The sequence below is a fragment of the Macrotis lagotis genome, chromosome 4 (genome assembly GCF_037893015.1).
Source record: "Macrotis lagotis isolate mMagLag1 chromosome 4, bilby.v1.9.chrom.fasta, whole genome shotgun sequence".
NCBI classification, from domain to species: domain Eukaryota; kingdom Metazoa; phylum Chordata; class Mammalia; order Peramelemorphia; family Peramelidae; genus Macrotis; species Macrotis lagotis.
In genome coordinates, this window is record NC_133661.1 from 268,118,753 (window position 1) to 268,133,516 (window position 14,764).

Sequence of the window (14,764 nt, forward strand, 5' to 3'; positions counted from 1 at the left end):
TATATTTAACTCAATGCTAATCGGGCCAAAGATGCTTCAGATATATCAGGATTGCACTATTCAGCATGAATAGGGTTGCTAGGAAAAAAGTTTCCAATTGATTCAATCAGGGATTTTTTTCTCCTAGTCTACAGGCTATATTTTTAGATGTAAAGTAAAGGTGCCCATCAAATACTAACTTACTAAAAACAGAGTGGTAACATGTTAAGTCAATCCATGGAAAGCCAGAAGATCCAAGACCTATTCTAAGTTCTACTTGTTATTACTATAAACCTATTTTCATGTTGTCCTTTAAGTTTGGGAAAGAACTTTTCTCATAATAATATTGTGACATAGGAAGTGCAAATATTATTATCCCCATTTTACTGATGGGGAAACCTGAGGCACAGATGAAGTGATTTGCTTTTATATCTCCTGATCACTCTCAACACAATGAACAGTCATGATTCCAGAGGACTCCTGGCAAAACATGCTACCTACCTCCTGATAGAAAGGCGATAGACTCTGCATACAAATTGAATTTTTTTCCTCCTGGAAATAGCTAATTTGGGAACAAAAGAAAAGTTTTGCTTTTCTTGCTTTCTGACAGGGGATGGAAGGATAGAGTGCAGAACTTGTGAAAAATAAAATAAAATTGAAGTTTAAAAAAGTTTGTCTCCCATCATTCTGTCACCTCACACTCTGAACAAGTCACAATCTCTGAAGGGCTCAATTTTCCCATCTACAAAATAAGGAATCTACTAGATGATTTCAAAGGATACTTTTAAGTTATAAAATTATATGATTCTTTAAATCAGACAATACTGCATTTTAATCTCCAAATGTTTATAGTTATTATTCTTAACAATAACAAAAATAATATTGATTTCCCCCAAATAACACTTGTCTTATACATTGAATATTCAAGTAATTCCATTTCATGGTGCACAAATCAACGTCTGAATGTTTGTTATTAATATTATTAACAAACAACAACAATAATAATTTACTCAAAATGATGTCTGAATAATCAGACAACTCAGGCCTTTCTACTTCCCCCTACTCCTACTCTCAAGTTCTACCAGTTTATGATAATTAAGCACCAAGTAGAAAGAATTAATATTGACCTATATGGGAGGGATAGGTTGAAAATAATTTTTAATATAGAAAAAATGTGAATGGACTTAAACATTTGACCAACTATATAGTTCGCAAAATGCCATTTACTTTTATATTTAAGAACCTATTGGTCAATGTAATCTAATAACGTGATTTTTAAAAAAGATTCAGTTGGTTTTTGGAAACTTGTGACATTGTTCTCTAAGTCTAGAGCTCTTGACCCAGTGAAGGAGCTTATGACATTAGCATCCTTTAATTGCACTTTCAGGTGTGAGATTTTAATTGCAGGTTTAGTAGCTAGGTTCCCATTCACTAAGTGCTATAGACAGATCTAAGTCAGAAGAGACAATTTATATTTTTCTCACCTGTCCAGAACAAGGTCTGGCGCAAAGATGAGTTTGCCAGGATGATCAATTGATCGCCACATCAGCCCCACCATTAACACTTCCATCCAACAGCTCTCTAAAAGTCTCACTTGGTCATACAGGCTGAGCTCCACAAAGCCTAGCAGAAACAAAAGGATAAATGTCAGACATGTCCACACACGGTGAGAGCTAAGAAAACACTTCACAGGAGATAGAGAAAAACAATCGATGTTTATGAAATGAGGAACTAAGTCCTGGCTAAAGAAGAACAATGAGAGTCAAACACACATCAGCAACTCATATTTTCCTGTCCTTGGTATACAAAATTGATTTTGTTTAGAAATATAATGAACTTCCATCAGGACTTTTGCCTCTTGAACTTCTACCAGGGGAAACTGAGGGACAGCAGGGGTAAGAAAGTGCACCTCATCTTCATTAATGCTACCACTGTTTGCTTTGAACTGAGGATTTTAAATCAATAACATTCAGTAAATGCTCACCATTAAGCAGAGCATTCTAGGAGGTACTGTGGAAATAGAGATGAGGGGATGGAGGAGAGAATAAGTATTTATATAGAATTTAATAAGGTTAGCTCTTTATTGTATTTATTATTTTATTGTTATTTGGCAGTGGCAATATAAGGCACCAGCAGCAAGGTTTGGGGACTGGCCTGTAGGAATGGCCAAGAAATCTCCTTACAAGGACCTTCTCCTACTACCACATATCAATCCCCTGTGATTAAACCAAGATTTTATCACATCTCACATGATGTCTTGTGTCAGCCAGGTTACTATTTAGTAATAGCACAATCTTCTGATATGCAAGGACCAGTGAGTACTTCAACTCATCATGCAGCAGTTAAGAGTGCTTGTTGTCTTTGATTTTTTAGAGATCTTGCACCAAGAAAAAGACAAGGGTTTTTGGAACAAGGCTAATGTGGGAAAATTCCATTCCAAATTAAATTTGAATATTCATATTTATTATAATAGATTTGCTTTTCTCCTCAATGAGAAATGGGGGTAGGAGTGGAGGAAAAGTGAAAAAATAATAATTTGTTCATGAAAAAAAATATTCATTTTTTGAGATGAGTTCTTATACCAGCTAATTCCCTGCCTATTGGTATTTGAACATGACCAGTTGATCAACTTGCCTTTTTATTTTGGTTTTTGCAAGGCAATAGGGTTAAGTGACTTGTCCAAAATCACACAACTAGGTAATTATTAAGTATCTGCACCAGATTTGAACTCAGGTCCTCCCTCCCACCTAGCTGCCCCCTCAACCCACTTTCTTAAAGAGATTTCCTTTAGAGACCTGCTACAGTACCTAAGGGTTACACCATTATGTCCATTTCAAACTAGGTTTTGCTGCTGTTGTTGCTGAGTCATTTACAGTTGTGTTCTATTCTTCAGGATCCCATTTGGTGTTTTCTTGTTAAAGATACTGGAGGATTTGCCATTTCCTTCTCCAGATCATTTTACAGAGGAGGAAACTGAAGCAAACAGGATTAAATGACTTACACAGGGTCACACAGTTAGTAAATATTTAAGACCAGATTTGAACTCAGCTAATGAATCTTCCTGACTATAAGCCCAGCATTCCATCTACTGTGCCACTTAGCTGTTCCTTGGAATGGATAATAGTACCTAAATCACATGTGTTATGAAGAAGTCCTTAACATTTTAGTGTTACATATTTTTGTGAATTACTGCATATATGTCACAAAACTTTTTTAAACATGTTTTACAATAGAATTCCAGGCATGGGAGATAATATTATAAGCATAAGATAAGTAAAGTGAGGGGGAAAAGTTAGAGCAAGAAGAGAATAAGAGATAATAAGAAATCTAATTTATTAGATTTAAAATTATTAAATTATAATTAAGATTATTAAAAAAGAACCTGAAAAGAGAACTTTGAGATAAGACACAAAAGTCAGATTGAATCAAAGATTTTTACATGACTAAAATGCTGGGAAAAGGAATGAAAACATTATTTGGTAGAAATGAATAATCTCTGAAAAAAAGGTGATATGGTTACCCCTGAATATTGGAAAGATGGCTGGGACTGAACACCTCTAATCAATGCAGTGTCCAACCAAGATTCTGGAGAGCTGATGATGAAGCATGCTATCCATCTCCTGACAAGAGATGTAATAGATGGAGGCATGTCCAATGGGGGAATTTTGGGATAATTTAACTATGGATATTTGCTAAAAGGGTTTTATTTTTCCTTTTTTCTAATGAAGGAGGGGAATGGGAGAGAAAGGAGGAAAAATTAAATTAAATTAAAATGAGGGGGTAAAAAAAAGGTATTACCCAGGTAAGAGTGGTTTAGTGTTGGGCCTAGAGTCAGAAAGAGCAGGTTCAAACCCCACCTCAGACACTCACTAGCTGTGTGACCCTGAGCAATTCACTCAGCCTCAATTTTGTTATCTATAAAATGAGCAGGAGAAAGGAAATGACAAAACTCCAGTATCTTGGTCAAGAAAACCCTAAATGGGATCATGAAGAATCAGACATGACAGAAATGACTGAACAACAACACAAAAAGTGCTTACAACACACTAGACTTTGCTTTGTAATAAGAAATGGGGGGAGGAGCAGGCCCTATCTTCAAAGGAATTTACTTTCTAATGGGGAAACAACCTACAAGTAACAAGGTGCCAAGTGGTGATAATCTCAAAAAAGAACATATTAATATCTGCTAGTAGCTAGCAGAACCAGGAAAAATTTCTTGTATGAGATAGAGTTTTAATTAAGACTCAAAGAAAGCTAGGAAACTAAAAAGCAAAGGAAGGAGTGAATGTATGTAGAACTGCCAGTTCCAAGACTTTAAGTCAGAAGGAAGATGGCTGTCATGTGTAAGGAATGGGAAGTAGACCAATCTAACAGGTTTATAGTGGTGAGCAGGAGAAGAAAATGCAGGAAGACTTGAAAGGTAGGAAGAGGCCCTGTGATGATGAAACTTAAATGGCAGACTGAGAAATTTAGATTTAATCCTAAAGAAAATAGGAAGATATGGCACTTTACTGAGTAGAGTGTCATGGGCACATTTAGGAAAATCTCTTTGGTAGCTAAGACTAGTATGTAATATAGTGAGGACACACTTGACCCAGGGACACCAAACAGGAATCTATTGCAATAGCCAAGGCAAGAGGTATTAAGGGTCCAGGGTACTGACTGTGTAGGTGCAAAGTAAGGTATTTACTGGAGTCATGATGGTTAAACAGATAAGATTCAGCAGCAGATTGATCAAGAGTGAGAAAATGAGAATGATATCAAGATAGCAAGCCTGAGGAAATGGGAAGATGATTGCACCTTTAGCAGTGATAGAGAAGTTCAGAAGAAGAAAGAATTTTAGGCAAAAAGATGGTAAGCTCTGTTTTGGACATGTTTGGTTGGAGTTGCCTACCATATACCCATTTGAAATGTCCAAAAAGAAGTTACATATGAGTAAATGAAGTCATATTATTATCTCAACCATACACACACATACACCTACATACTCACATACATACATTAATGTATAGGTTATCTCTACTATATTTTTGCATAAATATGTATATATCATAAATAGTAATTCATTTATATATATTTCTCATATACATATGAATTTATGAGAAATTTGAGTACAAGCAATAGTCAATAAGGAGAGACTGAGCAGTCAGAATGATAATGGAACAATTACTGCATCTATATATTAATATAGTATCAAATTGTGTTGGAAGTCATCAACATTGTTCTGTGATTTCTTCTGGTTCTATTCAGTAGCACATGAGTAGGAATGAAGGAAGAAGGTAAAAGAAATAATCTAAGGTTGGAATTTGGAAAAGCAAAATTGGTCACAGAACAAGAGAGCAAGGGATTTGAGAATGGTGTATAGAGTAGAGTTGAATTGTTTTTACTAAAGAAAGATGAGAAGTGTCATCAAGGCACTACGGAATGTCTGAAAAAAAAGGATGGAAGGAATGGAGATGATATTGAAGAAAAAGAACAGGATAATGGATTGTAAGACCTAGGGAAAGATGAAACAATCAAAGATTATGATAAGATAAAGAAATTTTGGTGTTCAGGAGCAAAGAAGTGAAACATTTGAGAAGGATAGCAAGTTCAAGATAGCTAAGGAAGAGTGAAAATGAGAGGATTAAGAAAGTTAGAGTACTTGAGGGAACATTAATATACATGGTGAAGTCCCCTAGTGTAAGGAAGGGAAACACTATAAGCCAAGTATTAAATTCACCAAGGAAAGAAGGAAAATGGTCTGGGTTTCGATAGGTAATGACTAACATGAATTGGATTCCGTCATCAATTTGAATGATATGAACTTCAAAGGAGAAGAGAAGTTGATGAGTAATGATGTTAATGAAAATTATTTGAATTTTTTTAGGCTTTTACAAGGCAATGGGGTTAGATGACTTGCCCAAGGCCACACAGCTAGATAATAAGTGTCTGAGGTCAAATTTGAACTCAGGTAGTACTGACTCCAGGGCCAGTGCTCTATCCACTGCATCACCTAGCCACCCCTTTTCCAATTTTCCCATCATCAACAATGAGTTGGGAGTATGAGAGACACTGCAACCAGTATTGGAAAGGGTGTAAGAGAAGCACTGTTATCAGGAGGGAGCTAAATCCAATAAGTGGGAGAAGTAAGAGTTTAAGATGAAAGAAGGGTTGTTGATTATGAAATAGTAATTGTAGAGTGAAAAGGATGGCCAGAGTTGGAGAGGGATAAGGGGAACAACAAAGAAGAAAAAGGAGAGGTTGGGTTGAGGTAAATGAGAGTAAAGGAGGGGGGATTTGGAGATGAGAACAGAATACAGAAATCAGTGGGTGGGAATTTGCTAACCATTAAGGAGTGAGTGCAGGCAGACTGGAGAACAGTCCCCTACAAGAAGGAGGTGATTAGACTGCCCAGTGTCCTTCCTTAAGGTCCAACTTTGTGGTAGGTGGTGAAGTTGTGTCCTGTGAGATCCTGAAAGTCTACTTCACAGCAGGCAGGAGAAAGAGGAGGAAGGGTAATTTCATCATCCCAAACCCCTAGGTAGTAGAAGAAAGCAAAAAATTTGTTCTAGGTCACACTGACAATAGAGAAAGTCCTGAAGATCATGGAAGCCAGGAGGTAGGTAGCAAGGTCTTGTTCTCTCACAGGTCACTAATGTTGAGGGAGGTGTGGGTGGGAGGAGGCCACAGAAGTGGAAAGGAATAAGCATCTATAAAGTATGTGAAGCACCTTTTACAACAGCCCTGAGATTTAGGTGCTACTATGGGTCCAATGTTCTATTCACTGTATCACCAGCTATAAGGTTGGAGAAGGTCCTAGATCAGGACCAAAGGAAGAATCTTGTTCTAGGCTGAGTTCTGAGTCTAGGGAGCTTAGAAAAGGCCCTGGGGATAGGGCAATAAAAGCTTCAACTGAGTGGTAGAGTCTTATTTCTATCCCTGGGTAGACCAGGAAGTAGGAGAAGTGCTTGGGGCAGGACTGACTTTGGAAGCCTAGAAGAACATGAGGAACTTCGAAAAAGGAAGAATTGTATAATGTCATGAAGGACATGACAGAAAGTTTACCTTAGGCAAAGAGGAGAGAAATGATAAAATGAGATGAGGAGGCAGAAGGGCAGCTTCAGCCATCTACCAGTGATTTGATTTTTGCCAAATCAGTAGGGATAAGAACATTCACTCAATGTCAGAGAATTGTAACAATCCAATGAGTTGACTCCTATGACCACGTTTAAAAGCCAAAAAGCTCACAAAAGTATGTTACCATTATTAATGGCCAAAATACACAATTAGAGAAAAGGTTTGATCTCACACCAATAAAATATGTTATATGTTTTAACCTCCATCACTCTCATTTTTACCCAACTTTAAGAGTAAAAAGGAAAAAAAGTATTTTTTTTAAATTAAGGTTTCCTCTGTGACTTCATTACTACAGGAACATATCAGACCCCTGTAATAACAGCCTGACAAAAGGAGAAAAAGATAAAAGCCTATTCCAACAGTTTGGAGTCAAGAAAAATTATGCAAGAATGATTCAAAAATGAATATGTAATTTCAAATGGTCAAAAATAACAGTTTAAAGAAAAAATTCCCAGAGGGAGCCTGTGGAAATCTTGGAATTTTTCTTTTTATCATTGACAAATTCTATTTTTCCTATGCAGGAAGAAGAAAACAGAAAGAAATCATTTCTTTTCATGTCTAGTTAAAGTAGCCAGATGAGTTCTTACAGGTTCCCTTCTCCTATTGTAGGAGACATTTTAGTGTTGCTTGTACAACTGTTAAAGATTCATCTACTTCTCTGAAAGGGGAACTGTTTTGTGAATCTATTCTGCTTTTAAATCTTCCCCTTCCAGCCCCAAACTTAATATTTTATTTATACTTTTTTCTGAATTTGCATTTAGAAATTGATCATTTCTGACCTAGAATTTTCTTTTCATTTAACAAGAATAGAGAAATTTAAAGTTAACTGTACTCCAATGAATCTGTATCTTCGTTAAAGTGTCCACATTGGTACAGATCACAATCCATCCAGGCTGGCTCATTCTATACAATTGGGGGACTGGCACTATTAATCCTCCATGTCCCACCCAACACGCTGAAAGGCTTACTTCCCGCAGAATCTGGGGTCTAGGGCTTTATAACTTCCTCATTTCTGTTACCACACAATCAATTTTGAAATAGCTTTACTATTCCCACTCCCACTATGGTCCCTTTGGTCAACCACCATTATAATTTTTCTGAAAATTACATGATTCACCAGGAAGAATGCTGGGTTTAAAGAGTTGTTTTTTATAAAAGCAAACAACTTAAAATCATTAGAATTACTGTGATATTTCCTAAATATGATCAAACACAACCTTTTCTTCCTGTTCATTCATGGGTATTACCTGACCAAGATGGACCAAACTACTAAATAAGTGAAATTTACTATCTAGGATTTCTTTTTAATTGCCTGTAGCAAACCCACAAAGAATACACTTTGAATCAAGGCCTCTTTTATATGAATTTCTTTTAATCTTTTTAAAGGCTTTAATTATTTACTCTATGGTCAAGAAATATTTATCTGTATTTTTAGGTGAAGAAAAGTTTGGGTTAAAAAAAATCAACCGTACAAAAAATAGAAAAGATGTATCAAACAAAAAAAAAATGTCAGAGGAGTTTCAGTGATTCAGTATGAATCAGTAGCATGATGAGGCAGGTAATAAAAATAGGCATGATCAAACACCATGAAGGATAAAAAATGGCAAAGAGAAGATCCACATGAAAAAGGTTAGGAATTGGTCAATGTTCATTCTTTACCAAGTTATGAAATTACTATCTTCATTAAAAATAAGAGACTGGAATCAGAACATTTAACTCAACTGGAAAAGATATTTTCATGACCAAAGCACATTGACCAATATAGGAATTTCTAAAGTTTGCAAAGTGCTTTGCATTTATGATTTCCTATGAGGTCCCAAGCAGCTCTGAAATAGGGACCATTAGCATTATTTCCCCCTTCCAAATGGGAAAAACTCACAAGACTTGACCTCAGAAGTTAGCAAATAGGTGTCTCAATCAAAAATTGAACCTAGGTTTTCTTGACTTTTGCTCTTTGATAGGAAATAGTCGATATGGAAGATAACATAAGAATTTTAATTTAACACAACACTATAAATTACCAAACATACTCATTAAGCATTAACATCAGGCAATAACAAAGTTTTGAATACCTTAGAGGAACACTCCTCTGGAAGTGATTCAGAACAAAACAAAATTTTGGTCTATAGACCTGAGTTTCAATCCCTTTGCTTACTTCTGTGTCCTTGGGCAATTCAAGATCTCAGTTTGCTCATTTGTTATATGAAAGCATTAGACTGAACAACCTGTGTTTTTACTTTTGACTTTAAAACTATGATTCCTATCACACACACTCACACATACACACACACTCACACACACACAGACACACACAACAATCAGATTCTCAGACTCTTCTGTCAAATTAATAAAGTAGCAATTACTAAACATTTTTCAGATGATGGTTTATCCAGCATAGCACAAAGAATCATTTTTTTACAAATATTCTACTAAGAAAAGATTAGTCTTCCAAATTAGGTTCCTATTTATAGAAGTATGTCATTTAACAACAATTACAATAGATCATCTTTTAAGGTCTCTTGTGTGATTTTTAATACATGCATAAAAGACATTTGTTATAAGAAAACCGATATAGAAGCATTTTTGTTCCATCAAATCCAATGTCTAATTATAGTCAATAGATAGTAATTACAGTTGGATCTAATATTCTCAGCACCTTTCAGTCAATTGTGTGATTAAATATCTGATCCTATTTTTAAAACCTTGTCTATTCCCTCCATATACCTTTATCGAGGATGTCCCTGATAAATATGTAAAATTTTCACATATTTTAAAGAAATGGAAAAGGAGCTATATGGGGTAAATAGCTCATATTTTCTTGATTGTATTTTTTCCATAGCACTAAATTTCTGTCTATAATTGTTCCATACTGTTATCGTACCAGGCCTCATATTCTGTAGTGTCACTTCCTAATTCCTTATGAGTCACAGTAGGGGACTGTAGTGTTGATGTGCAAATTACAAATGTACAAATGTAGACATTTGATGGAGAAAAAGTGTGTTTACAGTTATTAGTTCCTAAAATTCCACAGATGTGAAAAATTAAATTTGGGAGGTTTGAAATGTATGATTTTCCCACCATTAAAAAAAGACAAACATTGAAGGACTAGGTGTACTCCTACTTCTTTTTTATTGCTATTGGCTATTACCAACCAACTGCCTCTGAGGAATGTCACTGAAAGACAGCCCCGCCAAGTTTTAAGACAGTCTTAATTATATAGAAATAGGGAAAGAATTGTTTAATTTTGAATGACTTTTTGGAAAGGATGATGTAGCTGAACAAGCAGTCTTCAGTCCTATAATTACATAATAACATAGTCAGGGAGTTGAAGTGTGGCATAAAGGATGTCACCAGTGAAAGGATGCAAAACAAGGGATGTCCATGGAATTGTAGTTCTACCAGTTATGCTGAAGAACCTGTGTTTTGTTTTTTGGCATGTAAGAGGCCAAGTGGAATCCCACCCCATGGACTTGGTTGTGATTCTTTGGAACATGCCATTTGGAGAGGCACTTGAAAATTCAATCCTCAATTCTCCCCAGGCAACTGAAACTTTTCTGGAATTGGGGAATAGGACTGATGTGCCAATTGCACCCCCACTTAATTTGCTGAAGACAGTCAGGAGTGTTCTATCAATTCAAAATATTTCTACTCTCACTCTCAAGCTGTGAACCTCTAGAGGGATAGCAGTCGAGTGAGACAGAGTAAGTTGCAGGTAGAGACATGGATCCTAATAGCCATGGGTAGAAAGCAGCAAGAACCAACTAGGAAACTAAAAGGATAAAAGATCTATCCATAGTCAGTCACATAGCTAGCTAGTAAGGCAGAGATCTGGAATTCAAGCCTTCTTTCCTTTTCCTAAGTGCCACTGACCTGATTCTCCCAGTGATTCATTTATACTATTACAATTCTACATGGAAACTAATATAATGTTTTCTATTTTATAAAGGAAGAAAAAGGTTCAAAGATAGTAAAAGGTTTGTTCATGGGTCACATACTAATTCCAGAACTGGAATCTAATCCTCCTAATGGACTCCAAGTCTGGTACTAGCACACTTCATCTCAAGAAACCAAATATATAAACCCACACCATTAAAGGGAATCTTCTCCCTCTCTGCAAGTTCTTTCCCTTCTCAGGACAAACATGCTCAGGTCTCTCTTATGCTAAAGAAGAAAAACAAAATAAAATCCCTTCCTTTTACCCTGATATTTCTAGGTTATAGTTAGTTTTATCTGTTCCTATTATCTTGAATATTCATTAAGATAAATAACAGCCATTAGAATCTCTGATCTAGACAAACAGTACATATGCTTTGTTATTATTTTTAAGTTGATCTGTTTAAAAAAATTCAGATGAATTTGTTCTCTCAAAGAAACATTCCACAATGTAGTAATACTTTGTTGTTATTTTTTTATTTTAACATTTGAAGATTATATAAAAACCAGTGAAGGCAATATTTTGTACTGACTTTGATGGAGGGAATTCCCTACATGCTCTTTCACTGAAATTCCCTTTATCCACAACAAGCCCCTGAGCTGCAATTTTTGATCTTTGAGAGCTGCATGGAGCATTGTTAGATTAAGTGACTTGCCTATGGTCACATAGCCTATGTGCTCAGAAGTGGTTTTTGAATCCATGTCTCTTGATTTTGAATGTGGCTCTCTATTTAATGTCTGTGCCTTCTTCCTGGAGGATAAATGAGATTAAACCACCTAAGACAGAGCAATAAACAGGTCTGTGACATTTTAAGACTCCTCCTATCATACTGTACCGACCAATTTTATTACCTACCACTGAATAACTGTGATTGGATTCATATTTGATTCAGGAAGACAAATGACTATAGAAATTGTGTTAGAATGCTGAACAAACCTACAAATCAATGCTAAAGTAACTCCCCCCCCCAAACTCCTACCAGGAATTTTCTTGGCCCATCCAATCATGTGAACCAATTCCTTATCAGCAAGTTTGGTCAATGACATCATCATGGATGCTTGGGTAAATGGTTTGTTGGGGGGAATCACAAATACATTGGGTGGCTCTGCTTCCAGGAGAGATAGCACAAACTGCTCAGGGCACAGAACATTCATCAACAGCTCTCTCACTTGGGTTACATTTTCATTATTTTGCTTTGCTTTGCTAAGAAAATTCATTTGCTCATCTGCATTCTGCTGCCTTCGGATAACTTGGTACCCACAACGTTCTCTCCGGGAACCTGTAGATGTGTGGGAAAGGGAAATATTAATAAAATGTTTTCCCTCTATTTTTGCTGCCAACCCTTAGCATAGACCCTTCCCCTAAGTTGGTGAACCAGGAGTTAATTATCTGGAGAATTGAATATTCCTTCTTTGTGTGTGTGTGTATTATATATTATTAATATATTATATGTAAAATAAAACACATGTTTGCAACATGTGATATATTTTCTCACAACATATATTAACATAAAATATATGATATAATAATTTATAATTTAATAATATTATATTTCACATGAAATTATATATTACACATAACTAGTGTGCCTGTAATATGCATATTACATAGTTTCATATTATATAACACATGCATATGTAAAAAGAATGATTCCATCTCCAAAGTTAAATTTTGTTTTGCTTATGACTACTTACTATTTTATTCTATTTTTTACTATTCTATTCTACTTTACTATTTATTTACTATTGTATTCTATTTTAAAAGGTAAGAAAAAGGAAGGGAAAAGAAATATACTGGAGGAGGAATGGAGAAATAGAAGGAACTAGTTACTTTCACATAAATGGATTGCTGGCCTTATGCTTTTTGGTCTCGTACTCCAAGTTCTTCCCCACCTTACTTCCCTTCATGGGCCTTCCTTCCTTGTTTCCCCTTTTCCATATATCTCTGTTTCTTTTCTCTACTGCCAGAACTTTTACAATTGAGGAAACTGAGTCAAACAGTATAAGTGACTTGCCCGGGGTCACACAGATAAGAAAGATCTGAGGCCAGATTTGCATTCAAATATTCCTGATGCCAAGCCTAGTGCTGTAGCCATTTCACCTGCCCCAAACTCTTTGTGTTTGTGTTCAACCCTCCTTCACCCAGCTCAGATAAGAATGAAGTTCATGAGATGTATTTTATCTTTGTGCTCTCCTTCAAATATTTTCAGTAACTTCATTTATGCCAAAACAGTAAGTTCCTCCTTCTTCTTTCCTATTCACTCTCTGATATATTTCTTTTCCCCTCCCTTGCTTACCCCTTTTAAAACCAGAAACAAAGAACAAAAATCACATTTACTACTTTTGTGACCTTAGGGAAGTCCCTTAATTTCTCAGTCTTAGTTTCCTCACCTGTAAAATGAGGGGGTTGGATGTAATGATCTATACAGTCCCTTTCAGGTCTAAGTATATCTCCTTATGATGCATCCTCCAGATTCTAGGATAAAGCTAGCTAATTTCAATAGTGACAAAGTTGTGAGGGGGTAGCACAGAGGGCAGCTTAACCAATCCAGGACAACAGGCTTTTGTTTAGACTATTTCCTACAATAAAGACCTCTACTACTTCACAACATTGCAGTGTTAGAAAGTAAAGGTATTGATTTTCATATCCCCTTTTGATTCAAACATTTATTCAATGTCTATTATATACCAGGTTTATACATACAAGAGAAGGAAGAAGCAGAGACACCCAAGGCTATCATTCCAAGGAGTCAGGAGGTAACACACACACACAACATAAACACAGAAATGGCTTCAGACACTTACTGTGTGACCCTGTGCAAGTAGCTTAAACTCTACCTACCAGAGTTTCCTAATTTGTAAAATGGGTGCTATAATTGCAACTAACTCCCAGAGCTGCCAAGGTAAAATGAGACTATAATTGCAAAATGCATAGCATAATGCTTGTCACATAATAAGTGCTATATAATTACTAACACTGATGATGATTGCTATTATTATTATTGATGTGCTTTGTAAGCTTTAAGGCACTATGTAAGAGCTCTCAATAGAAATAATTATTATTGAGTAAATAAAAGGTAGTTTTAGGCGGGAAAAAGTATTCACAGCTGAACTGGAGTAGAGACAGCCTAGGCACAGGATGGCACCTGACATGATTCTTTTTTTAAGATTTTATTTATTTTGAGTTTTACAAATTTTCTCCCATTTGTGCTGCCCTACCCCTACCCCCCACAAACGGCATTCTGTTAGCACCTGACATGATTCTTGAAAGCAACTAGGAATTCCAAGAATCAGAATAGAGAGGTAGTTAATTCTGAGTACATAAGACTATATTTATGTTCAGAGTGGGAATATAATAAAAATAATAAGAAGAATAGCTAGCATTTTAAAGAAATTTACCAATGTCTTATCCTTTAAACAACACATTTTAAAGATAGAGGAGACTGAGATAGGCAGATATTAAGTATTTTGCAGAGCACTGAAAGTCCAACTCCCAAGTCTATATATAGTCTACAGTTACCTCAATTTTTTTCTATCTCTTGCTGCTAGCTTTGTTGGTATTAAATAGATATATTGATGATTTGTGTGAATTTATTTTATATCCTACAACTTTGCACAAGTTATTAAGTGAGTCAAGCAGTTTTTTAGTTGATTTTCTAGGGTTCTCTAAATATAGCATCATTATCATCTGTGAAGAATGAGTTTTGTTTCCTCATTTCCTATTCTAATTCCT

General features: G+C 35.7%; 1 protein-coding gene across 1 annotated transcript in view; it reads right to left on the minus strand.

Moving 5' to 3' along the window:
• The window catches only part of ESR2 (estrogen receptor 2), a 75,715-nt gene that overhangs the window by 30,623 nt on the left and 30,328 nt on the right, over nucleotides 1-14,764 (minus strand). The window contains exons 4-5 of the mRNA XM_074235983.1: nucleotides 12,012-12,311; nucleotides 1,464-1,602 (exon numbers count right to left, since the gene is read on the minus strand). Coding sequence (XP_074092084.1) covers nucleotides 1,464-1,602; nucleotides 12,012-12,311 — 439 coding nt within the window. The remainder of the gene's footprint in view (nucleotides 1-1,463; nucleotides 1,603-12,011; nucleotides 12,312-14,764) is intronic.